Here is a 17,871-nt window from a genome sequence, read left to right on the forward strand (position 1 = left end):
TTTCTAGGTCAGCATGAATGAGAATAGGATCATAAGTGAATGTTGTCTTTAGGTTATCAAAAGCTTTGGCTGCATTGGAACTCCATGTGAAAGAATTGTTCTTCTGTGTAAGTTCCATGAGAGGCATCACGATGTTCGAATAATTCTTGATAAATTGGTGATAAAAACTTCGCAAATCCCAAGAAACACTGACTTCACACATCGAATGAGGTATTTGGTAGTTCAGAATATTCCACGTGGTTACAATCAAAGCTATATTTCTCGAGTTTGGCATAGATCCCATATTCTCACAAGCGTTGAAGGGCTTCACTGACGTGTATGTCATACTCTTTTTGAGTCTTGGAGTAAATCATGATGTCATCAAGCTATGCTATGGTGAATGTATCCAAGAAGTCATGGAAAATATCATTCACCATGTGTTGAAACACTGCAAGTGCATTGGTAAGATCGAAAGGCATAACTGTGTACTCGAAATGTCCATATCAAGTGCGGAATGTTGTCTTCCATTCATCGCTTGGACGTGTCTTTGAACACCTCTCCCCCCCTCCAAAATGTGACTCAAATATAAACTTTTTTTTGTGTAAGCAAAATTTGCCATAATCCCCAATATCTCAAGATCTCCACTTTTTGCCAAGACAAAAGCCCATAGGGATGATGGGGATTTTAAACAAGACCTACTATAGGTATATAGATAACCTCTTCAAGAGAGAGATCTCGTCTAGATGAGTAAAATGTCTCTCTCTCCCCTTGCTTCCTCACGCTATCTTCATGAGTAGAAGAACTTAATCCAATGGAAACCACTTATATATCGATATATATATATATGTATACATATATCATTATATGTATATGTACATGAAGTACCTCTTTCTTTTTGTGTGTGTGTGTGTATATACATATATATGAAACACACGTCATTAAATGAAACCTCCCTTTTACCACTGCTCTCTCTCTCTCTCTCTCTCTCTCTCTCTCTCGTCAGGGAGCTTCCATGGAGGGTGTTACTCATAGAACTATCTCCACAAATGGCATCAACATGCACATCGCGGAAATGGGTTCAGGTTAGTTTTGCTTCAATTCTGGTCGAATTGAAAGATGGTTCTAGAGAGGTTCTCTCTATTGCTTGCATGGAAAAGCTTTGCCTGGCAGGCTTATTGCTGATGCAAAGATACACGCTCATTTGGAAAATTGTTACAAAAGGCTTTCTCATATGAGCCAGAAAGGCTGAAATATTTTATCTTATTTGTATCACTGGATGACAAGGGCACAAAACCACACTTTTTTAATGATTGCCTATATGGAATGCAAGAAAGGAGTTCTTCTTACTCTGATCTGTTTTGCAAACAGAATCTGATGAATCATCTTTATTCTGATGCAAGTAAGATGCCATTTCAAGTTTCTCATCATCACATGTAGGGTTGTCTTCTGTACCGAGTTTCACATATGGAGACAGTGGAACCCTAATTACTCCCCACCCTCCATATTGAAATGCTGCAAAACGTTGGAGACATACTTCTGTTGAGATAGAAAGAGTAATCCTTTTGACCAATTTCTGAGTGTCCGCATGCCCAATCTCCTAACTCAATAATCATTGTTTGCTGGCTGTTGAGCCTGCAAATTATCATTTTCAACTTGCTGTCCTGACATTTCAGCCTGTAAATAGCATTAACAGTTTGGTGTACTGGCTGTTCCTGCACATTTAGTGAGGCTCATTGTTATTGGCAACGGGTGGCTGATCATCATCAAAAGCCTTGTTTGATTACCGAATAATCAAGTGAACAGCTGTCATAACAGCCTCTGCCCACAAGCCATGAGTAATGCAGCATGAAAATCATAGTTCAGACCTTGTTCCGTGTAGTCCGATTCATACGCTCTGCAACTCCATATTGGAGTGGATTATGAGGGATGTTGAGCTCCCTCTTTGTCCCTTTCCTGTCACAAAATACCTGAAAAGCATTGGACATGTATTTCCCACCATAATGCTGAGAATTTGTGAAACTAGTCAAGCACTTCTTCCTTGCTATGAATAGGCTAAACCCATACCATAATTGTAGAATTGTCGATAAAAGTGACAACATATTTCTTCCCCCTACAAATAAACTTGGCATCTTTCATATATCTGGATGTACTAACTCTATAGGAGAATATTTTGGCAAAAGAGACCTCTTATGAGACATCTGAGCATGTTTATCATAACACAGATCACACTGCTCAAAATCAGTATGATGAAGACAAGGCAAGTAACCCAAATGAGAAAGCACTTACATTCCAGTTTGCTTCATGTGTTCCAACTGGCCATGCCACAAAGAAACACTCGGCTGCTCGGTTACGGTAACAACATGGTCACACACACTGGATACATGGAGAGGATACAAGATATCACTTTTAGAAGGCTTGGCAATAATTCTAGGTCCTTCACAGATCTTCCATTTCCCATCATCAAAGGTGGTGTGAAATCCATCTTCATCTAGCAGCCCTGTACAAATCAAGCTCCTCCGAGCTGAATTACATGCTGTACATGCGGAAGTATGAAGACATAACCATATTGAAACTGCAACTGTACAGAGCCAATACTCGCAATGTCACATGCATTGTTGTTCCCGAGATTGATAATATGTTGACCCTTGTGTAGTTACAAAACCACTCACAATGAGGAGTGGTCCGAAAGGAAGTGCCTGAATCGAAAATCCAAGAGTGCGTGTCACCATCTATGTCTGCAAGTAAAACATGTGCACTAAAGCGTGAAGAGTACATTATTCCACAATTGCTCTCATGAGTGACTACATTCACCTCTTCACTTTAAACATTGCTCTTCTTAGGTTGAATTTTTTTCATCTCTTCTTTGCTATTATCTTTGTCTTGCTCTTTCCTCTCTTCCTTCCATTTGTAGCAATCACGGTAAAGGATCTTTCTTGCCACAGTGATGGCATTCTACACGTTTGCCACAGGATTTACTGTGATCTTTGCTATCAAATCTGCCTCTCAGTACGATGTGACCCTAGTATGCAAAGTATTGGAGGATGTACTGGCTGCATTGTTCTTCCGATTATTCATCTCTTCCATAAGTAGAAAAGAAAGATATATTAATGTTTTTTAAGAGGCCGAAATGGGCTATAAGACCAAACAACAAATTACATCTTCAGAGTTGTCTTGTCTTTGAGAACAACCAACCAAAAAGAATGTTACTAAATAAAAAAGAAGAAAAGAAGAAAAGAAGAAAAGAAGAAAAGAGAAAAAGTGAGCATGGAATGTTGTTATCAGTACATGTAAGATTCTCAAGTTAGATATATCGTGTTTTTTTCTTTGAAAGATAATTGGCATATGTTGATTAAGAATGGAGAGGTCTTTGAAATGAGTGAAGCACCTCCAATGGTGGCAGATAATTGCCTTCGTATGTTGATGACAAGGGTGGTGACACGAGGTCCATGAGGCTGGGGCTTACTTGCACTGTGAATTACTATTGCCCAATCTATTGTAACCTCTTTGTTATTGCCCAACAAATGGTTGGCGGCCCATTTGTGTAGCCTATGATTGACTTGTAGCATGAGTATGAGTGCTGGGGGTGAGGAAAGTTGTGATTGTTCTTTATTGATGAGCTTGTGTGGCTATACTATTGTCTTTCAACAACTTTTCTCTATGTTTCTTGAGTTCTAGTAAGAAAAGCCCCAAGAGCCATTGGTTCTCGTATTCCGTTACTTTGCTAGTGGGCCAAAGCCTTGCTTAAAGAGGCAATGGTATATCCCCCTTGTTTCATAAAAAACATTACAATGACAAACACAGTGTTATTCAGATTACATGCCTTGATGACAGAATTGGCAAATTCTTTCTTCTAGAGGTATTTGTGCATATCAGCCTACCTTAATCTCTAACTGATTTGATGAAGTTCGCAGCTTCCCTCACACTTTGTAGCCCAAAGGATAGATGTCTGACCATATAAGATGGCTTTATGTTGAATCCATCCTCTGATGCATGAATCCAAAGTCCATATATTGGCCGAATCGATGTATGTCCATATGAGCCCCTTCTGAAACCCTGCTTGTCAAGCTAAATGGCTGCCCTCTTCCTCTGCCCATATACTTGATTCTGACTCTAGGATCAAGCCATATAGTTTAACAAAGTAATGTTCAATCATGATTGTCCTTTTCGTTGGCATTGTGGGGTCTCCACCCTTGAGGATTGGCACAATGGTATGTTCTGTCCATCTAGTAGGTAAACAAATGCAAAATGAACATTCTCCTTTCATTTATTCTCAATAGTATACATTTATGTTACGACAGGAGAGAGAAAATACGGAGATCCCTTATCTCACTTGAGGAGAAGGCTCTTCCTTATAAAGGCCAATATATGGCCATTGGGCTAACTAGATGTTAGGGCTGGCAGCTGGTGGGCTACAACTTTAATCATTCTCAACACTCCCCCTCAAGATGGGCGAAAGATATCCACTAAGCCCATCTTGTCACACAGTCTAGAAAGACTTACTGGACCAAGTCCCTTTGTAAGACAATCTGCTACTTGATCTTCAGTAGAAACATGACTCAATTTTAATATTCCACTATCAAGCTTCTCCTTGATAAAGAATATGTTGATTTTGATGTGCTTGATTGCTGACTTATTGTCACACGACAGCCTCATCTGACTTTCTTGATTCATCCTTAGTTCTATTAGGAGAGTTCTCAGCCACAACATCTCCGCAATTCCTACAACAATAGCTCTATGTTGACCTTGCTGCTACTAACTGTTTCTTACTCTTCCAAGAGACCAGATTGCCCCCAACAAATATGCGATATCCTGATGTGGATTTCCTATCATCAGCACAACTAGCCCAATCAGAATCACAATTGCCCGCAATGTTGAGCATGTTTTCTAAAGATCAATCCCTTCCCTACTGCACCTTTGAGATATCTCAGATTCTGGTACACTGCATCCATATATTCTTTCCTCGGATCATGCATGTAGCATCTTACAGCACTTCCTGCAAATGAAATATCTGAACGAGTGAGAGTTAGATAAATCAGCCAACCTACCAATCTTTGATACCTTTCACGATTAACTTTCTCCTGCAAGTTCAGTTAACTTGCTCTTTGGGTCAATTGGAGAAGCTACTGGCCTACAACCCAACATTTCAGTTTCTATGAGAAAATCTAATACTTAATTTTGTTGAGATAGAACAATTCCTTCTGCCCCACGAGCAATCCAATTCCAAGAAAATATCGTAGCAAGCCTAGATCCTTCCTCAAACTCTTTACCCAGTTGCACCTAGGGATCGACAACAGCTCCACTCAAGCCTAAATCGGTTTAAAATGACTTAGTGGCTCGGCTCGGCTTCGGTTTGAGGCTGCTTAAATGGTTTCAGCTCAGCTCGGCTTGACTTGAGCCTTGCCAAACTGGCTCAAACTGGTTAAACATGTCAAATTTGGAGAAGGATTGGATCACTGAGAATGAGGTTGCCATTGCCTTAGGGCTCGTGGTTCGGGTGGTGGGCAGCGGGGGATTCATGGATGTCAGCTGACCAATCGTAGTAGTCTACGGAGAGGGAATCATGGAGGTGGGACTTAGAGTTGAATTCCGACTCATTGGTGGTAAGGCTGAGGGTGTGGGAGTTATGAGGAGGAAGTGGTAGTGTTTTTTTGGTTTCTTCACACCTCTAAAGCTTTTTTGTCCCAAACTGGCTCCTAAACCGGTTTAGGCCAAACCGTCTTAGCCTAAACCAGTTTAGGGACTGGTTTGGTTCAGGTTTGAGAACCCCAAAATGGTTCAGCCAAACTGGTTAAGCCTAAACCGAACTGTTGCCTATTCCTAGTTGCACCTTCAGTTGGGCAATCTCTCCTTCATCGTCACCCGTGATAATTATATCATCCACATACACCGCAAGTAATGTAGTATTCTTCTTGTCTTGTCAGAAAAACACTGTATGGTCCGCATTGATCTGCTGGTATCCCATACCCACCAGAGCCCTTCTTAACCTGTCGAATCAGGCTCGAGGAGATTGCTTCAGTTCATAAAGGAACTTCCTTAGTCCGCAAACTTTGCCTACTGTTTGAATTGTACCAAAACTTGGGGGATATCCATGTACACTTCCTCCATCAACTCTCCATGAAGGAATGCATTTTTTACATCTAATTGATGTAGTTTCCAATCCTTATTCACTGTCAAGGAAATAAGCATTCTAATAATGCTCATCTTCGCCACAGGTGCAAAAGTCTCATCGTTATCAATGCCATATGTCTGACTATATCCATTACCTAGTAATCGTGCCTTGTAACAATCTATTTTGCCCTCTAGGGTTTGTTTTACTACAAACACCCATTTGCACCCAATCACCCAATCACCCAATCTCCCAAGTTTTGTTCCTCTCAAGAGCTCCGAGTTCTTCTTGCATAGCTGTTTTCCACTTTGGATCTTCGTTAGCAACCTGCCAACACTTGGGTAAAGTGACAGAGTCCAATGATGCAATCAATGCTCTATGTGTAGGGGATATGTTAGAAATAAGAGAAACTGAGCAATATTACGAGGAAAACCATAATGATCAGGAGGGACTCCTGCATTATTGTGAGAGGTCCTCCTAACTGCTACAGGAGAAGGAGAGGAGCTCATATCACCTGTGTTTTCTGGATTTGAGAGTTCTATAGGTATTTCAGAAGTTGAGGAAAGTTGGGATATGGAACTTGATGGCAGAAATGGCACTGCAAACGTGTTGATATTTCCTTCCTTCTGCCTTCTCCTCCGGGTATACCCCCTCAGCTTGAGTTCCAACACATACAGGTTCCTGTTCTTCTTTTCCTTCTTCTTCATCTCCTGCGCTCACTTGTTTCTCAGATGGTGTAGGGATCAACAAAGGAATTGATCTTATTTTCAGCAATCTCTCACCACTATCTCCTTCTTCCCTCATATTTTCAGTGTCAATTGAGTCATGAAAGTGAAGTTACCTCCCATTTATAATATGGCTCTGACTCTCAGAAATGCACATCCATGCTCAGAAATAATCTCTTTTCCACTCGACTCCAACAAACATACAATTTTTGTGTGGCAAAGTATCCCACAAATACACATTTCACAGCTTTGGGATCAAGCTTTCCTATAGATGGTCTACTATCCTTTACAAAACACACATCCAAACACCTTCAAAGGAAGGATCCCAGAGTTATCTCCTTGCAACAACTCACATGGAGACTTCCACCCCAATACTCTAGAGGGCATTCCGATGATCAATGTGGCAGCAATCAAAACTGCTTGTCCCCACAACTACTTTGGGACATTCATAGAAATCAGCATGCTTCTTGTTACCTCTAGAAGATGTCCTTCTTCCTCTTTGCTACTCCATTTTGTGCTGGTATATATGGGGTTGTAGTTTGATGTTGTATTCCTTGATTTGACAGTTATTCCTTAAACGTGATGTTAGTATACTTTTCTCCATTATTGGACCTCAACACCTTTACTACTGCACCATATTGAGTTTGAACTTCTTATTTTTCATCAAACATAACCAAATAACACGTGAGAAGCAATAAATGAAAGAGACAAAATATTTATATTCATTCATAGAACTTGTGGAAGATAGTCCCCAAGCATCAGTGTATTATATCAAAAGTATGGGAAATCCTATGGCCTGAATTAACATACGACCTTCTAATAAGCTTATCAAATTCACATGCATCACAAACAAGTTTCGATTTATCAACCTTTTCAAAAAGGTGTGGATACACCCAACACAAAACATCATAAGAGGTATGTTCCATACACTGGTGATAAAGCATCAACAAGTCATCGCAACTCATTTATATGTTCCCTCTACCATAGATGCTAATGCTGAACCCAACCCTTCACGATCCAAATACCATAGTCCACTATGCCATGTGCTAGTCCCTAGTCTTGGACCTGTCCCTTTCTCTTGTCTCTGTGTTTAGCGTTTAGGCCTCTGTCTCTGTCTTTGTCTCTGCGTTTTCTGCAATGTCTGTCCTCTGCGTTTTCTACAATGCCTGATCCTCTATGTTTTTTGCCAAATCTGATTCCCTGCATTTTCTGCCAAATTTGTTCCTCTGTGTTCTTTGCCCAGTAGAAATTCTTGGAACCTATATTGTTCCATCTACCTATGCTAGAGATATTTCGAAGAAAAAAGCTACAATATACCTAACTTGAGAATCTCACATGTGCCAAAAACCAAATTCACTCGTTTCTTCTCTTTTCATTTTATTTACTTTTATATTTACTGTGTAATATTTATTTTATTTTGATTTGTTCTCAAAGACGAGAAAACACTCAAGATGTAATCTCTTATTTGGTCTTATAGGCCATTTTGTCCTCTTAAAAGACGTTAATATATCTTTCTTTCTTTCTTCCTCTGCCCTCAACATCTCATACCTTGTACCTGCTGTCCTAAGACACCATGGAGTCTGAATGGATAGAAAATGAAAAGATGGATCTTAACACGCATGACGAGGGTCCAGATCCATGGAAGACCCAAAGAAGATACCATAGACGAAAATGACGGGATGGAAGCACCTCGAATAACATTAGGAGGGTGCATAAGGCACCCAGAACGCATGCCCCATTCGACTTTCCATTTGATGTCGAAAATGGGAAATATGATCTATTACACCATTTGATTGCGCAAGAGATCAATCTTATTAGAGAGGATATAGAAATAGCACTAAAAGAAGAAATGAAAAAGGAGATAGAGAAACAGAAAACAGAGTTGTATGCCTCTCTCAAGGCTGAGTTATTAGAAGAGATCAAGTAAGGTTGAGTTAGGAGCAATAAAAGTGGATTTAGAAAGATGCATCTGTACAGTGAAAGCCAAATGCAAACATGGGCAGACATGGCCAAAGATGCCAAAGCTCAAGCTGAGCACGCCCAAAACGAAATTAAAGCAAATGCTCCTTGGATAGAGGTAGTGAAAAAGCAAAAAGGAACATCCATGGATAGGATGGCAATGATGAATGCTACAATAGAAGAAGAAGCCAAGAGGAAAGCTCGTGCGTTGCATGTACGAGTGGTTGGTTGGGCCGAAAAAGGAAGTCCACAAGAAGATGCCAAGAATCACGGAACAAAGATTGGAGCATCAGATATTCCATTTGCTTTGCGTGGAAGGTGGGAAGAGATGAGTCTAGAGCTAAAGCCCTTATCATCTGCTTCATGGATATTGACAAGAAAAAAGCTTTCCTCCCTAAAAGAAAGGCACTCAAGGGTGAAAAAATATACTTAGATGACGATCTCACTCCTGCCCAAGTGGCACACCGCAAAGAAAACATGCCACGAATGCTTGATGCAAGAAAAGAAGGAAAATGGGCCGTTTATAGAGATGGCAAGGTCATTATTACAGAGAAGAAGACCGCATGACGATATATGGCCTATGAGACCCTACACATGACCATATGGAATTGCAACGGCTCTCTACGGACAAATGTCGGATATTTTGAAAAACACAGATATTGCTATGTATACAAAGACTCACCAATGCATGGCTAGCAAACGCCCTAAGGTACAAGGATATAGCTGGGAGTCAATATGTCGCCCCCAACCTCGGACACGAGGAAGCACTAGAGGTTCGGGAGGAGTGGCTGTGCTATACAAAAAGGAGCGCCATGATAGAGTGCATGTTGTCCATAAAGATGTAGATGCAATTTGCTACTTTCCACCTGCCTACTCAAGGTTTGCACCTCTAGGTGAATCACCATATCTACCACTATATGATGATATCATAAGATTTGCTACTATGGGGGACATAATACTATTAGGAGATGAACAAACAACTATGTTTAACACCAACGAGGCTGTTTATGGAGAAGTTATGGCAGAAGAGGTTGGTCTAAAGCGACAAGCTCAAGATATGAGTGCTATAACTGAATATGGAAAACACTTTCTAACCTTGGGAAGTGCTAATGGATTTGTGATATATAATGGCTTGTCACAATGGCCTGGATCAGATGCTTTGTCATGTTGGAACCCAAAAGGGGTTGCAAGCACAGTCAATTGTCTAATGGAATCTCCATCTCTTATACCTGACATAACAGTGTTCACAATATCAGGTAGACCTATTGGCTTGGCAGCAGATCATGCATATCTACACTTCGAGGTAAAGGATGGATGCACAAAGGATGTATATGCTAAGGAGAGTGGGCTGGCTAAGTATCTATGTACTCGCGAGACAATTGATGTGTATAGTTGTGGTATATACAATGGCATGCTAGATTTGGATCCTTTCGCACCCCTTGAAGAGCTTACCCAAGGATTGTCCAAATCGTTGCATAAAGCAGCCACAAATGCCTTCCCTCACACATCGACCAATCCCCCCAAACTTGGTAGAGTAATACAAAATAGTTGGTATGATGAGGAATGTCGTAATACAAGGAGATGCTTGCAGCGTGATGTAACACGGGGCATTTATACACACAACCAAGCGAGAGCAACCTTCCAACGCCTCGTAAGGAAGAAGAAGAGATTTTATTTGGCTAAATTTGAAGATCATTTGTATCGCTTGTCTCTAGGACAAGAGAGTAAAAGAGCATGGAAAATATTTAATGAGAGGCAACCCACCACACAATTAACCTCACCATAGGTGTGGCATGAATATGCAAAGGTTCTATATGATATCCCGGGGCAACCTCCTCTTCCCCACCCGAATGCCTCACGCCCACATGAATCAACCTTCTTTACACCACAAAATGTAAGAAATGCCATTGATCGGCTACAATTTGGGAAGGTCCAAGATCGTGATGGATTGGTGGGTGAGCACTTTATCTATGCCCGTGACACCTTGCTCCCATTGCTAGTACACATCTTTAATAGAGCCAAGTCTGAAGGTTTCCCTACTAGATGGACTCAGCATACCATTGTGCCAATCCTCAAGAGTGGAGACCCCATGATGCCAAGCAACTATAGGACAATCATGATTGGCCATTACTTGGCTAAACTATATGGGTCGATTCTAGAATCAGAATTGAGTATATGGGCAGAGCAGAATGGCTGCCATTCGGTTGGACAGGCAGGCTTTCGGAAGGGGTTCACAACTTTGGATCACATATTCACCCTCCGGGCCCTTATTGAGGGGGGGAGAGCCCACAATAAGAGGATTTATTGCTGATTTGTGGATTTCCGAAAAGCCTTTGACATTGTGCCACGTGCTCGGCTTATGCAGCGGCTAGAAGCCCTTGGTGTTCCTACATATATGCAATGGGGAGTTTGTGCACTCTATGAATCTGTGTCAGGAAAAGTGCGGTCTTCCAAGGGATTGTCAGAGGCGGTGCCTAGCACAATTGGAGTGAAGCAAGGATGCCCACTATCCCCCACTCTCTTCGGTCCCTATATAGATGAGGTATCACATTACATAGAGAGATTCGGGGGTTCCGGAGCATGCCTAGCAGGTATAGATATACAAATATTACTATATGCTGATGACATTGTGCTAATTTCTGACTCTCCAGAGAGACTACAAAGACATCTAAATGCCTTAAAACTATTTTGTACAGACAAAGGTTTGTCAATCAACATGGACAAAACTAAAGTGATGGTGTTTAACACCACTCAAGCATGGATAACAAGATCAGAACCAGAATTCTTCTTGGGAGAGGAAAAGGTGGAATACACACGCTCCTACACATACCTAGGAGTAACATTTACAAGACCTAGGTTCTCCTTACAGGAGGCTGCTTGTGACTGGCTTTCTCGTGGATATGCAGCCCTTGGTGCTCTCGAGAGACAATGTGCACATTTGCAGTTCCAAGAGCCACGGACTAAGCTATGGCTATTTGATACACTTGTCACACCAACTCTTCTCTATGGAGTAGAAACATGGGGACCGAGACTTAACAAGGCAAATCATTGGAAAGATTTAGAGAGTCCTTTAGTGTCAATGATTGCTCGCATGATAAGGAGCAAATCATCGGTGCCCCACGAGATAATCCGGGCAGAGATGGGAGCAACACCTATAATAACCGAGGCATTGTTCCGATCAGTGACATTTATCCACCGTCTTTGGGAGCTCCCTAAACGAAGGTACCCAAGGTTGGCACTTATGTCATCAAGACAACTGGCTGAAAATGGAGACATTCATTGTTGGTATGCTGAAATGCAGCAATGGTTCGAGTCACATGGCATGAGTATAAATGCACTACCCCCGTTCCAATATAGCTTGGACTGTCCCCATCTAAATATGACCAAAGCGGAAAAGAATAGAGTGATCCGAATTATATTATTAACTTGGAAAACAAGATAACATGGATCAGCCCCAAAATACCACTTGGTACGACACACTTCTTACATACATCGGAGGATGGATTCGTTATCAGGCCACCTTATAGGGACATACATCTATCCAATGCGCTACGTAGTGTGATAGGACAGCTGCGAACTTCATCACATCAGCTACAGATTGAGGTAGGCAGATATACATGACTACCTCTAGAAGAGAGAATTTGCCAATTTTGTCATCAAGGAGAGGAATCTGAGGAACACTATGTTTGTCATTGTAGTCTCTTTTATGAAATCAGAGGGAGATACCATTGCCTCTTTAAACAAGTCTTTGGCCCACTATGCAAGGTAATGGAATATGAGGACCAATGATGCCTAGGACTTTTCTTGCTAGACATCAAGAGACATCAGGAAAAGTTGTTGAAGAATACAGCCACACAATCTCATCCACAAAGAACAATCACAACTTTCTTTAGCCACTCCTACTAATGCTACAACTCCACCACGGGATACACAAATGGGCTCTAGACCAGGACATAACAAAGGGGTTACAAATGATCGGGCAATAGCAATTTGCCGTGCATGTAGGCCCCGGACCCGGCCCCATGGACCATGACCTCGACAAAGTTGTCATCAATAGATATAAGCCATTATCTCCCGTCATCGTAGGTGCTTCCCTCGCTTCGGAGACATTTCCATTCTGGATCGACCTATGCTAGAGATCTTTTGAAGAGAAAAGCTACAATATACCTAACTTGAGAATCTCACATGTGCCAAAAACTAGATTCCCTCGTTTCTTCTCTTTTCATCTTATTTACTTTTATATTTACTGTGTAATATTTATTTTATTTTGATTTGTTCTCAAAAACAAGAAAACACTCAAGATGTAATCTCTTATTTGGTCTTATAGGCTATTTTGGCCTCTTAAAAGACATTAATATATCTTTTTTTCTTTCTTTCTTGGAATATCACCTTGAGAATGTCAAAAGAAACAACACATTTTAGTTGGACTATGATAGTAGTTATGGATAATAGTTTACTAGAAAGGAGCACGCAACACATTAGACAATGTCACAAAGTCAGTACAATTCATTGTACCCATACTAACTACAGGTTAAAAGAGAGTGTAAAGAAGGGAAGGATTACTTTTAATCCTCGGGATTGAAACAACCCATTAGGTCAAGTGTGAACTTGCCTGGGGGCCTTGGGTCTGGCTATAAATATGAGGTCTAGCTACCCTCATTTCATCATGTCTTGACTACGTCGAGACTCCGTTCTTGTGGTAGGTCAACTCTTGTAGCGAGCGCGCTAGCACCAGGTACGACTCGACGCCATGATGGTGGTATAGAATACTACGTTAAAAGTAATCCTTCCCTTCTTTACACGCTCGTTTAACCCTCACACTTTATCCACGTGTATAGAATACTACGGTAAATTCTCACCACAGGATATTATATGGTCATGCCTGTAACATGTACTGTCAACAGTTTGAATGCTATCTGGCATTGCTAAGTGAGTATATGAGGAGAACTCGGTAGCATTACCAGACATACGTATAGATGCACCAGAATCAATTATCTATTCTAGTGTAGAGGCAAGAGCATGTGTGTTACTAGTACCTTTGGCTGAATAAGCATAAGTGCCAACATTACCCCTGGGCATGAATGAAGTGGGTGTATTCTCAATCACACTCTTTTTATCATCCGTGGCTCTTTGCATCTATCTCATGTGTTCCATAATGTGATAGGCAAGCTGAGGATTTCCACGTCAGTTAGAAATTGAGATAGGCAGATATGCACGCAATCATATGGAAGAACAGGATTTGCCAATTGTGCTGGAACGTAGATCAGCCCTTCAACATCTCATGGTAGGAAGGTGGCCCCTCTACAAAGAACCTTTTTTACAAATGCCACAAGATGTATTTATTATGACCTCTTCTTATATAGATATACATCTATCTCGTACACTTTGTATGTGACAGGGCAACATAAATGAGATAGGTAGATATACATGCAAACCTATGAAAGAACAGATATGCCAACCGTGCTGTTAGGGGAGGAATCAGAGGAACACTATGATTGGCAATGTGATATATATTCTTCAATAAGAGGGAGATACGATTCTTTCTTCAAACAAGACTTCGGTGCATTTTGTGCCATGACTTCTTCAAATAGCAACATATTGTGCATTTTGGGCCATGAACATCTGCATTGAATGTGCATCCCTCACTTTTGGGATCTCTCCTTCTTAAAGATGCCCATTTTGGAGATTTTTCAGAGACAAAGTTTTCAGTTCATCAAAGTTGAGAATCAAGTCCTTAATGTAGATCCTTTACTACCATAAGGTTTTTGTATTTATTTAGGTTTCTTGTTCTCAAAGACAAGAAACACTACTAAGAAATCTTTTGTTTGGTCGTTTAAGCCATTTTGGCATCGTAAAAGACGGTAATATCGCTTTCTATATATTTATGTTTCCGTAACATTGCTTCCAATGTTGCAGACCTTACTAGAATAGTACCCTCAACAAGGTTTACCATCGTAGAGATATGACAGTGTTGTTTCTCTGTTTTGCATTATGTAACTTTCAGCATCTTGGTTGATATCCTCCCCTCAGACACATTCTATAATTAAAAAAAAATCTTTAGCCAGTCTATAATGCAATTAATTGACACATTCTATATTCATCATACCACATTCTCAAAGCCATCATGAAGTATAACTTGCTGCAAGTTCTTGAACCTGATGTCAATAGATGCATGATCTTTAGATCTCTGCTGCATAGCAAGGGAATAAATATTCCATTAGTGGCAGTTCTATTATGCAATTCAACACATTCTTCCTTCTTCATGCCACATTTTCAAAGACAGCATCATGTATAACTTGCAGCAAGTTCTTGAAGCTAAAGTCAACAGATCCGTGAGTTTTAGATGTGTCCTGCATAGAAAAGGAATGATTTTTTATGCCTTATTTACAATCCGGCAGGTCCAGTGGTACTATTTCTTCATGGTTTTCCAGAAAGCTGGTATTCATGGCGCAAGCAGATTCCAGTGTTTGCAGAGGCTGGATATCATGCAGTAGCTCCGGATTTACGTGGCTATGGTAATACTGATGCTCCAGAGGGTGTTGAAAAATACACTTATTTACATATTGTTGGTGATTTAATTGGACTTCTTGATACACTACAAGCTGAGAAAGTAAGAGCAAATGATCATTATCTTCATCATGGTTTATTTAATTTAGAAAATCTGGATTGATTAAATCTCAAAAGAGTTTCTCAACATTTTTTACAGGTATTTGTGGTTGCCCATGATTGGGGTGCTGTTATTGGTTGGAACCTATGTCTCTATCGCCCTGATAGGATCATTGCCTATGCCAGTCTTAGTACGCATATGATGCCACGAAACCCTGTTGGTAGCCCAGTGAAGCATCTTAGATCCATTTGTGGAGAGCATTATTATGTCTGTCAGTTTCAGGTATATCTTCAAGTTGTACTATTTATAAATATAAATGTCCTTAATGGCATTCGATGTATGTGCCGATATTCTTCTGTGTATGGACATTGGAATTCATGACTCATCTATAGGATCCTTATCCTTAATGGGTAATCCAAGAACATGTATAATAAGTTAAAGAAAAGATTCCAATTTAAGCTGCTCTCAAAGAAATCCGGATAAGCTGCAGTCCACTGCATGGTGTTATCTATCAAAGTCTTAAGACGAGAGATCATGTTTAGAATTTATAATATGTAGTAAGTAGACTCGTACTTATAAGTGTCAATGTTTAACAAGAGCTGGATGAGAGATTGTATGTTATAATTCCTGATATAATTTATACATTATCAATGACAATATATATCAGTGAATGCTTTGGTGTATATATACATATATATCATCTTTAAGATGTGGGCAAAATGAAACATTGTATTTTACTACGTGTATATTTTATCAGTTAAAGTATATTCATACTCATGCATACGTGTATATGTCATCATTATATATATATATATATATATGTATATGTATATGTATGTATGTATGTATATGTAAATGGTTGACATGCTTACGTAGGTATGCACATGCAATTCTTATGAAACTCAAATTGGTGAGGATCATTCTCTAATTTTTAGGAACCTGGAAAAGCTGAGTCGCTTATATCAAGGATTTCTCCGAGAAGATTTTTCAAGAAGATATTTTCGAATAAGTTGACTTCTGACTACCGCTATTATGAAAGCAATGAGGACGAGGATGAGCTTCCAGATTGGATTTCAGAGGAGGTTATTGCGAACTATATCCACTCATTTAAGAAGAATGGATTTACACCAGCACTCAACTATTATAGGGCTTTACACTTGTAAGAACACGGGCCAAACGTGCACGATTATAATCTACGGCATGCTTGAATAAAATCTTTAATGGAATAATTTAATCTACAGGTTATTTGTATATTGATGAATTATGTATATCATTGAAGGTCTTGGGAGCTCACAGCACCTTGGACAGGTAGCAAGGTTATGGTTCCGAGTATTTTCATTGTTGGAGACAAAGATATTGTGTATAATATTCCTGGAGCTAAACAATTTATACATGGTGGAGGAATGGCAGGTTTTGTCCCGAATTTGAAAGGCCCTGTCGTACTTGAAAATACAGGTCACTTCTTGCAAGAGGAAAAACCAACTATAGTGAATGATCATATCTTAGCTTTCCTTAACAACGTTGGTTCAAAAAGCTATTTGTAAAAATTAAAAAGATTCAGGGGTTGGCTTGATTTTACGTAGACTATGTGTCATATTGGATCCTGAGATTGAGATAAACAAAATCGTTTGCTTGCTTTGAGTTCTAAATATATGATATATTAGTCAAGGCCACAAATTGTGTTATTGAGATGTATGGTTACCCATAAAAAGATTTCAATTTATTTGTTCTAATTTAGTGAAAATACCGGCATCTCTTAAAGGGTGTTGAGATCATGATTCATGGGGCCGGGACCTATGTGCATGACAAATTGCTATTGCCCAATCTACCCTTTGTTATGTCCTTGTTGGGAGCCCATTTATTTAGCCCTTAATTGACTTGTAGCATTAGGAGTGATGGGGTGTCACAAAGTTGTGATTGTTGTCGGTCAACAACTTTTCCTCATGTCTCTTGAGTTCTAGCGAGAAACATTCTAGGCATCGTTGGTCCTTGGATTCCATTACCTTACATAGTAGACCAAAGCCTTATTTCATAGAAGACACTATTGTGACAAACATAGTGCTCTTCGAATTCCACTTCTTGATGATATAACCTGCAAATTCTTTCCAGAGGTATTTGTGCATATCTGCCTACCTCAATCTCCGACTTTTGTGATGAAATTCGGAGTTTCTCTATCACACTTCAAAGTGCATAGGATAGATGAATCTCCATATAAGATGGCCTGATGATAAATGCATTCTCCAATACGTGTAAAAAGTGTCTATCCAATGGGCTATCTTTATACAAAATGGGAGAAGGAGGCACTTCTCCATAAGGCAACAATCCTAAAATATCCTAGTTGAGCAAAAGAAGCTTTACCCAAAATTGTTGTGTTGTTTCAAAGACCTCCCAATTTTGTTCTTAGAAGGTATGGTACTCCATTCTACCTTTAGTCCTTTCTGCACCTCGATTATTCAGGCTTGGTAGAATTGATGTACATAATGGACAACGATCTT

The 17,871-nt window shown here is 40.0% G+C and overlaps 1 protein-coding gene and 1 pseudogene across 2 annotated transcripts; both read left to right on the forward strand.

Moving 5' to 3' along the window:
• The first annotated feature begins 947 nt into the window (after positions 1–947).
• On the forward strand, positions 948–16,930 carry LOC147853952 (epoxide hydrolase 1-like). The gene is made up of 5 exons (XM_087332082.1): positions 948–1,061; positions 15,168–15,379; positions 15,476–15,658; positions 16,312–16,535; positions 16,656–16,930. Exons 1-5 carry the CDS (start codon positions 992–994, stop codon positions 16,918–16,920), a joined length of 954 nt encoding a protein of 317 aa, XP_087188208.1. The 5' UTR covers positions 948–991; the 3' UTR covers positions 16,921–16,930.
• On the forward strand, positions 9,652–12,211 carry LOC147853953 (uncharacterized; annotated as a pseudogene). Its single transcript, XR_015531188.1, has 2 exons — positions 9,652–11,360; positions 11,466–12,211. The product of XR_015531188.1 is annotated as an uncharacterized LOC147853953 (transcript).
• Positions 16,931–17,871: the final 941 nt, after the last annotated feature.

This window comes from Azolla caroliniana, unplaced genomic scaffold (assembly GCF_043228905.1).
Source record: "Azolla caroliniana isolate FFs.n. ecotype wild unplaced genomic scaffold, voAzoCaro1.0.p SCAF_16, whole genome shotgun sequence".
In the NCBI taxonomy this organism is placed as follows: domain Eukaryota; kingdom Viridiplantae; phylum Streptophyta; class Polypodiopsida; order Salviniales; family Salviniaceae; genus Azolla; species Azolla caroliniana.

What these genes read in the sequence shown, in the direction of transcription:
- LOC147853952 (XM_087332082.1), top strand. Translation starts at nt 992, where the DNA reads ATGGAGGGTGTTACTCATAGAACTATCTCCACAAATGGCATCAACATG. An exon ending in CATCGCGGAAATGGGTTCAG is followed by an intron (nt 1,062 to 15,167) that starts GTTAGTTTTGCT and finishes ACAATCCGGCAG; the next exon opens with GTCCAGTGGTACTATTTCTT. An exon ending in ATTATGTCTGTCAGTTTCAG is followed by an intron (nt 15,659 to 16,311) that starts GTATATCTTCAA and finishes TCTAATTTTTAG; the next exon opens with GAACCTGGAAAAGCTGAGTC.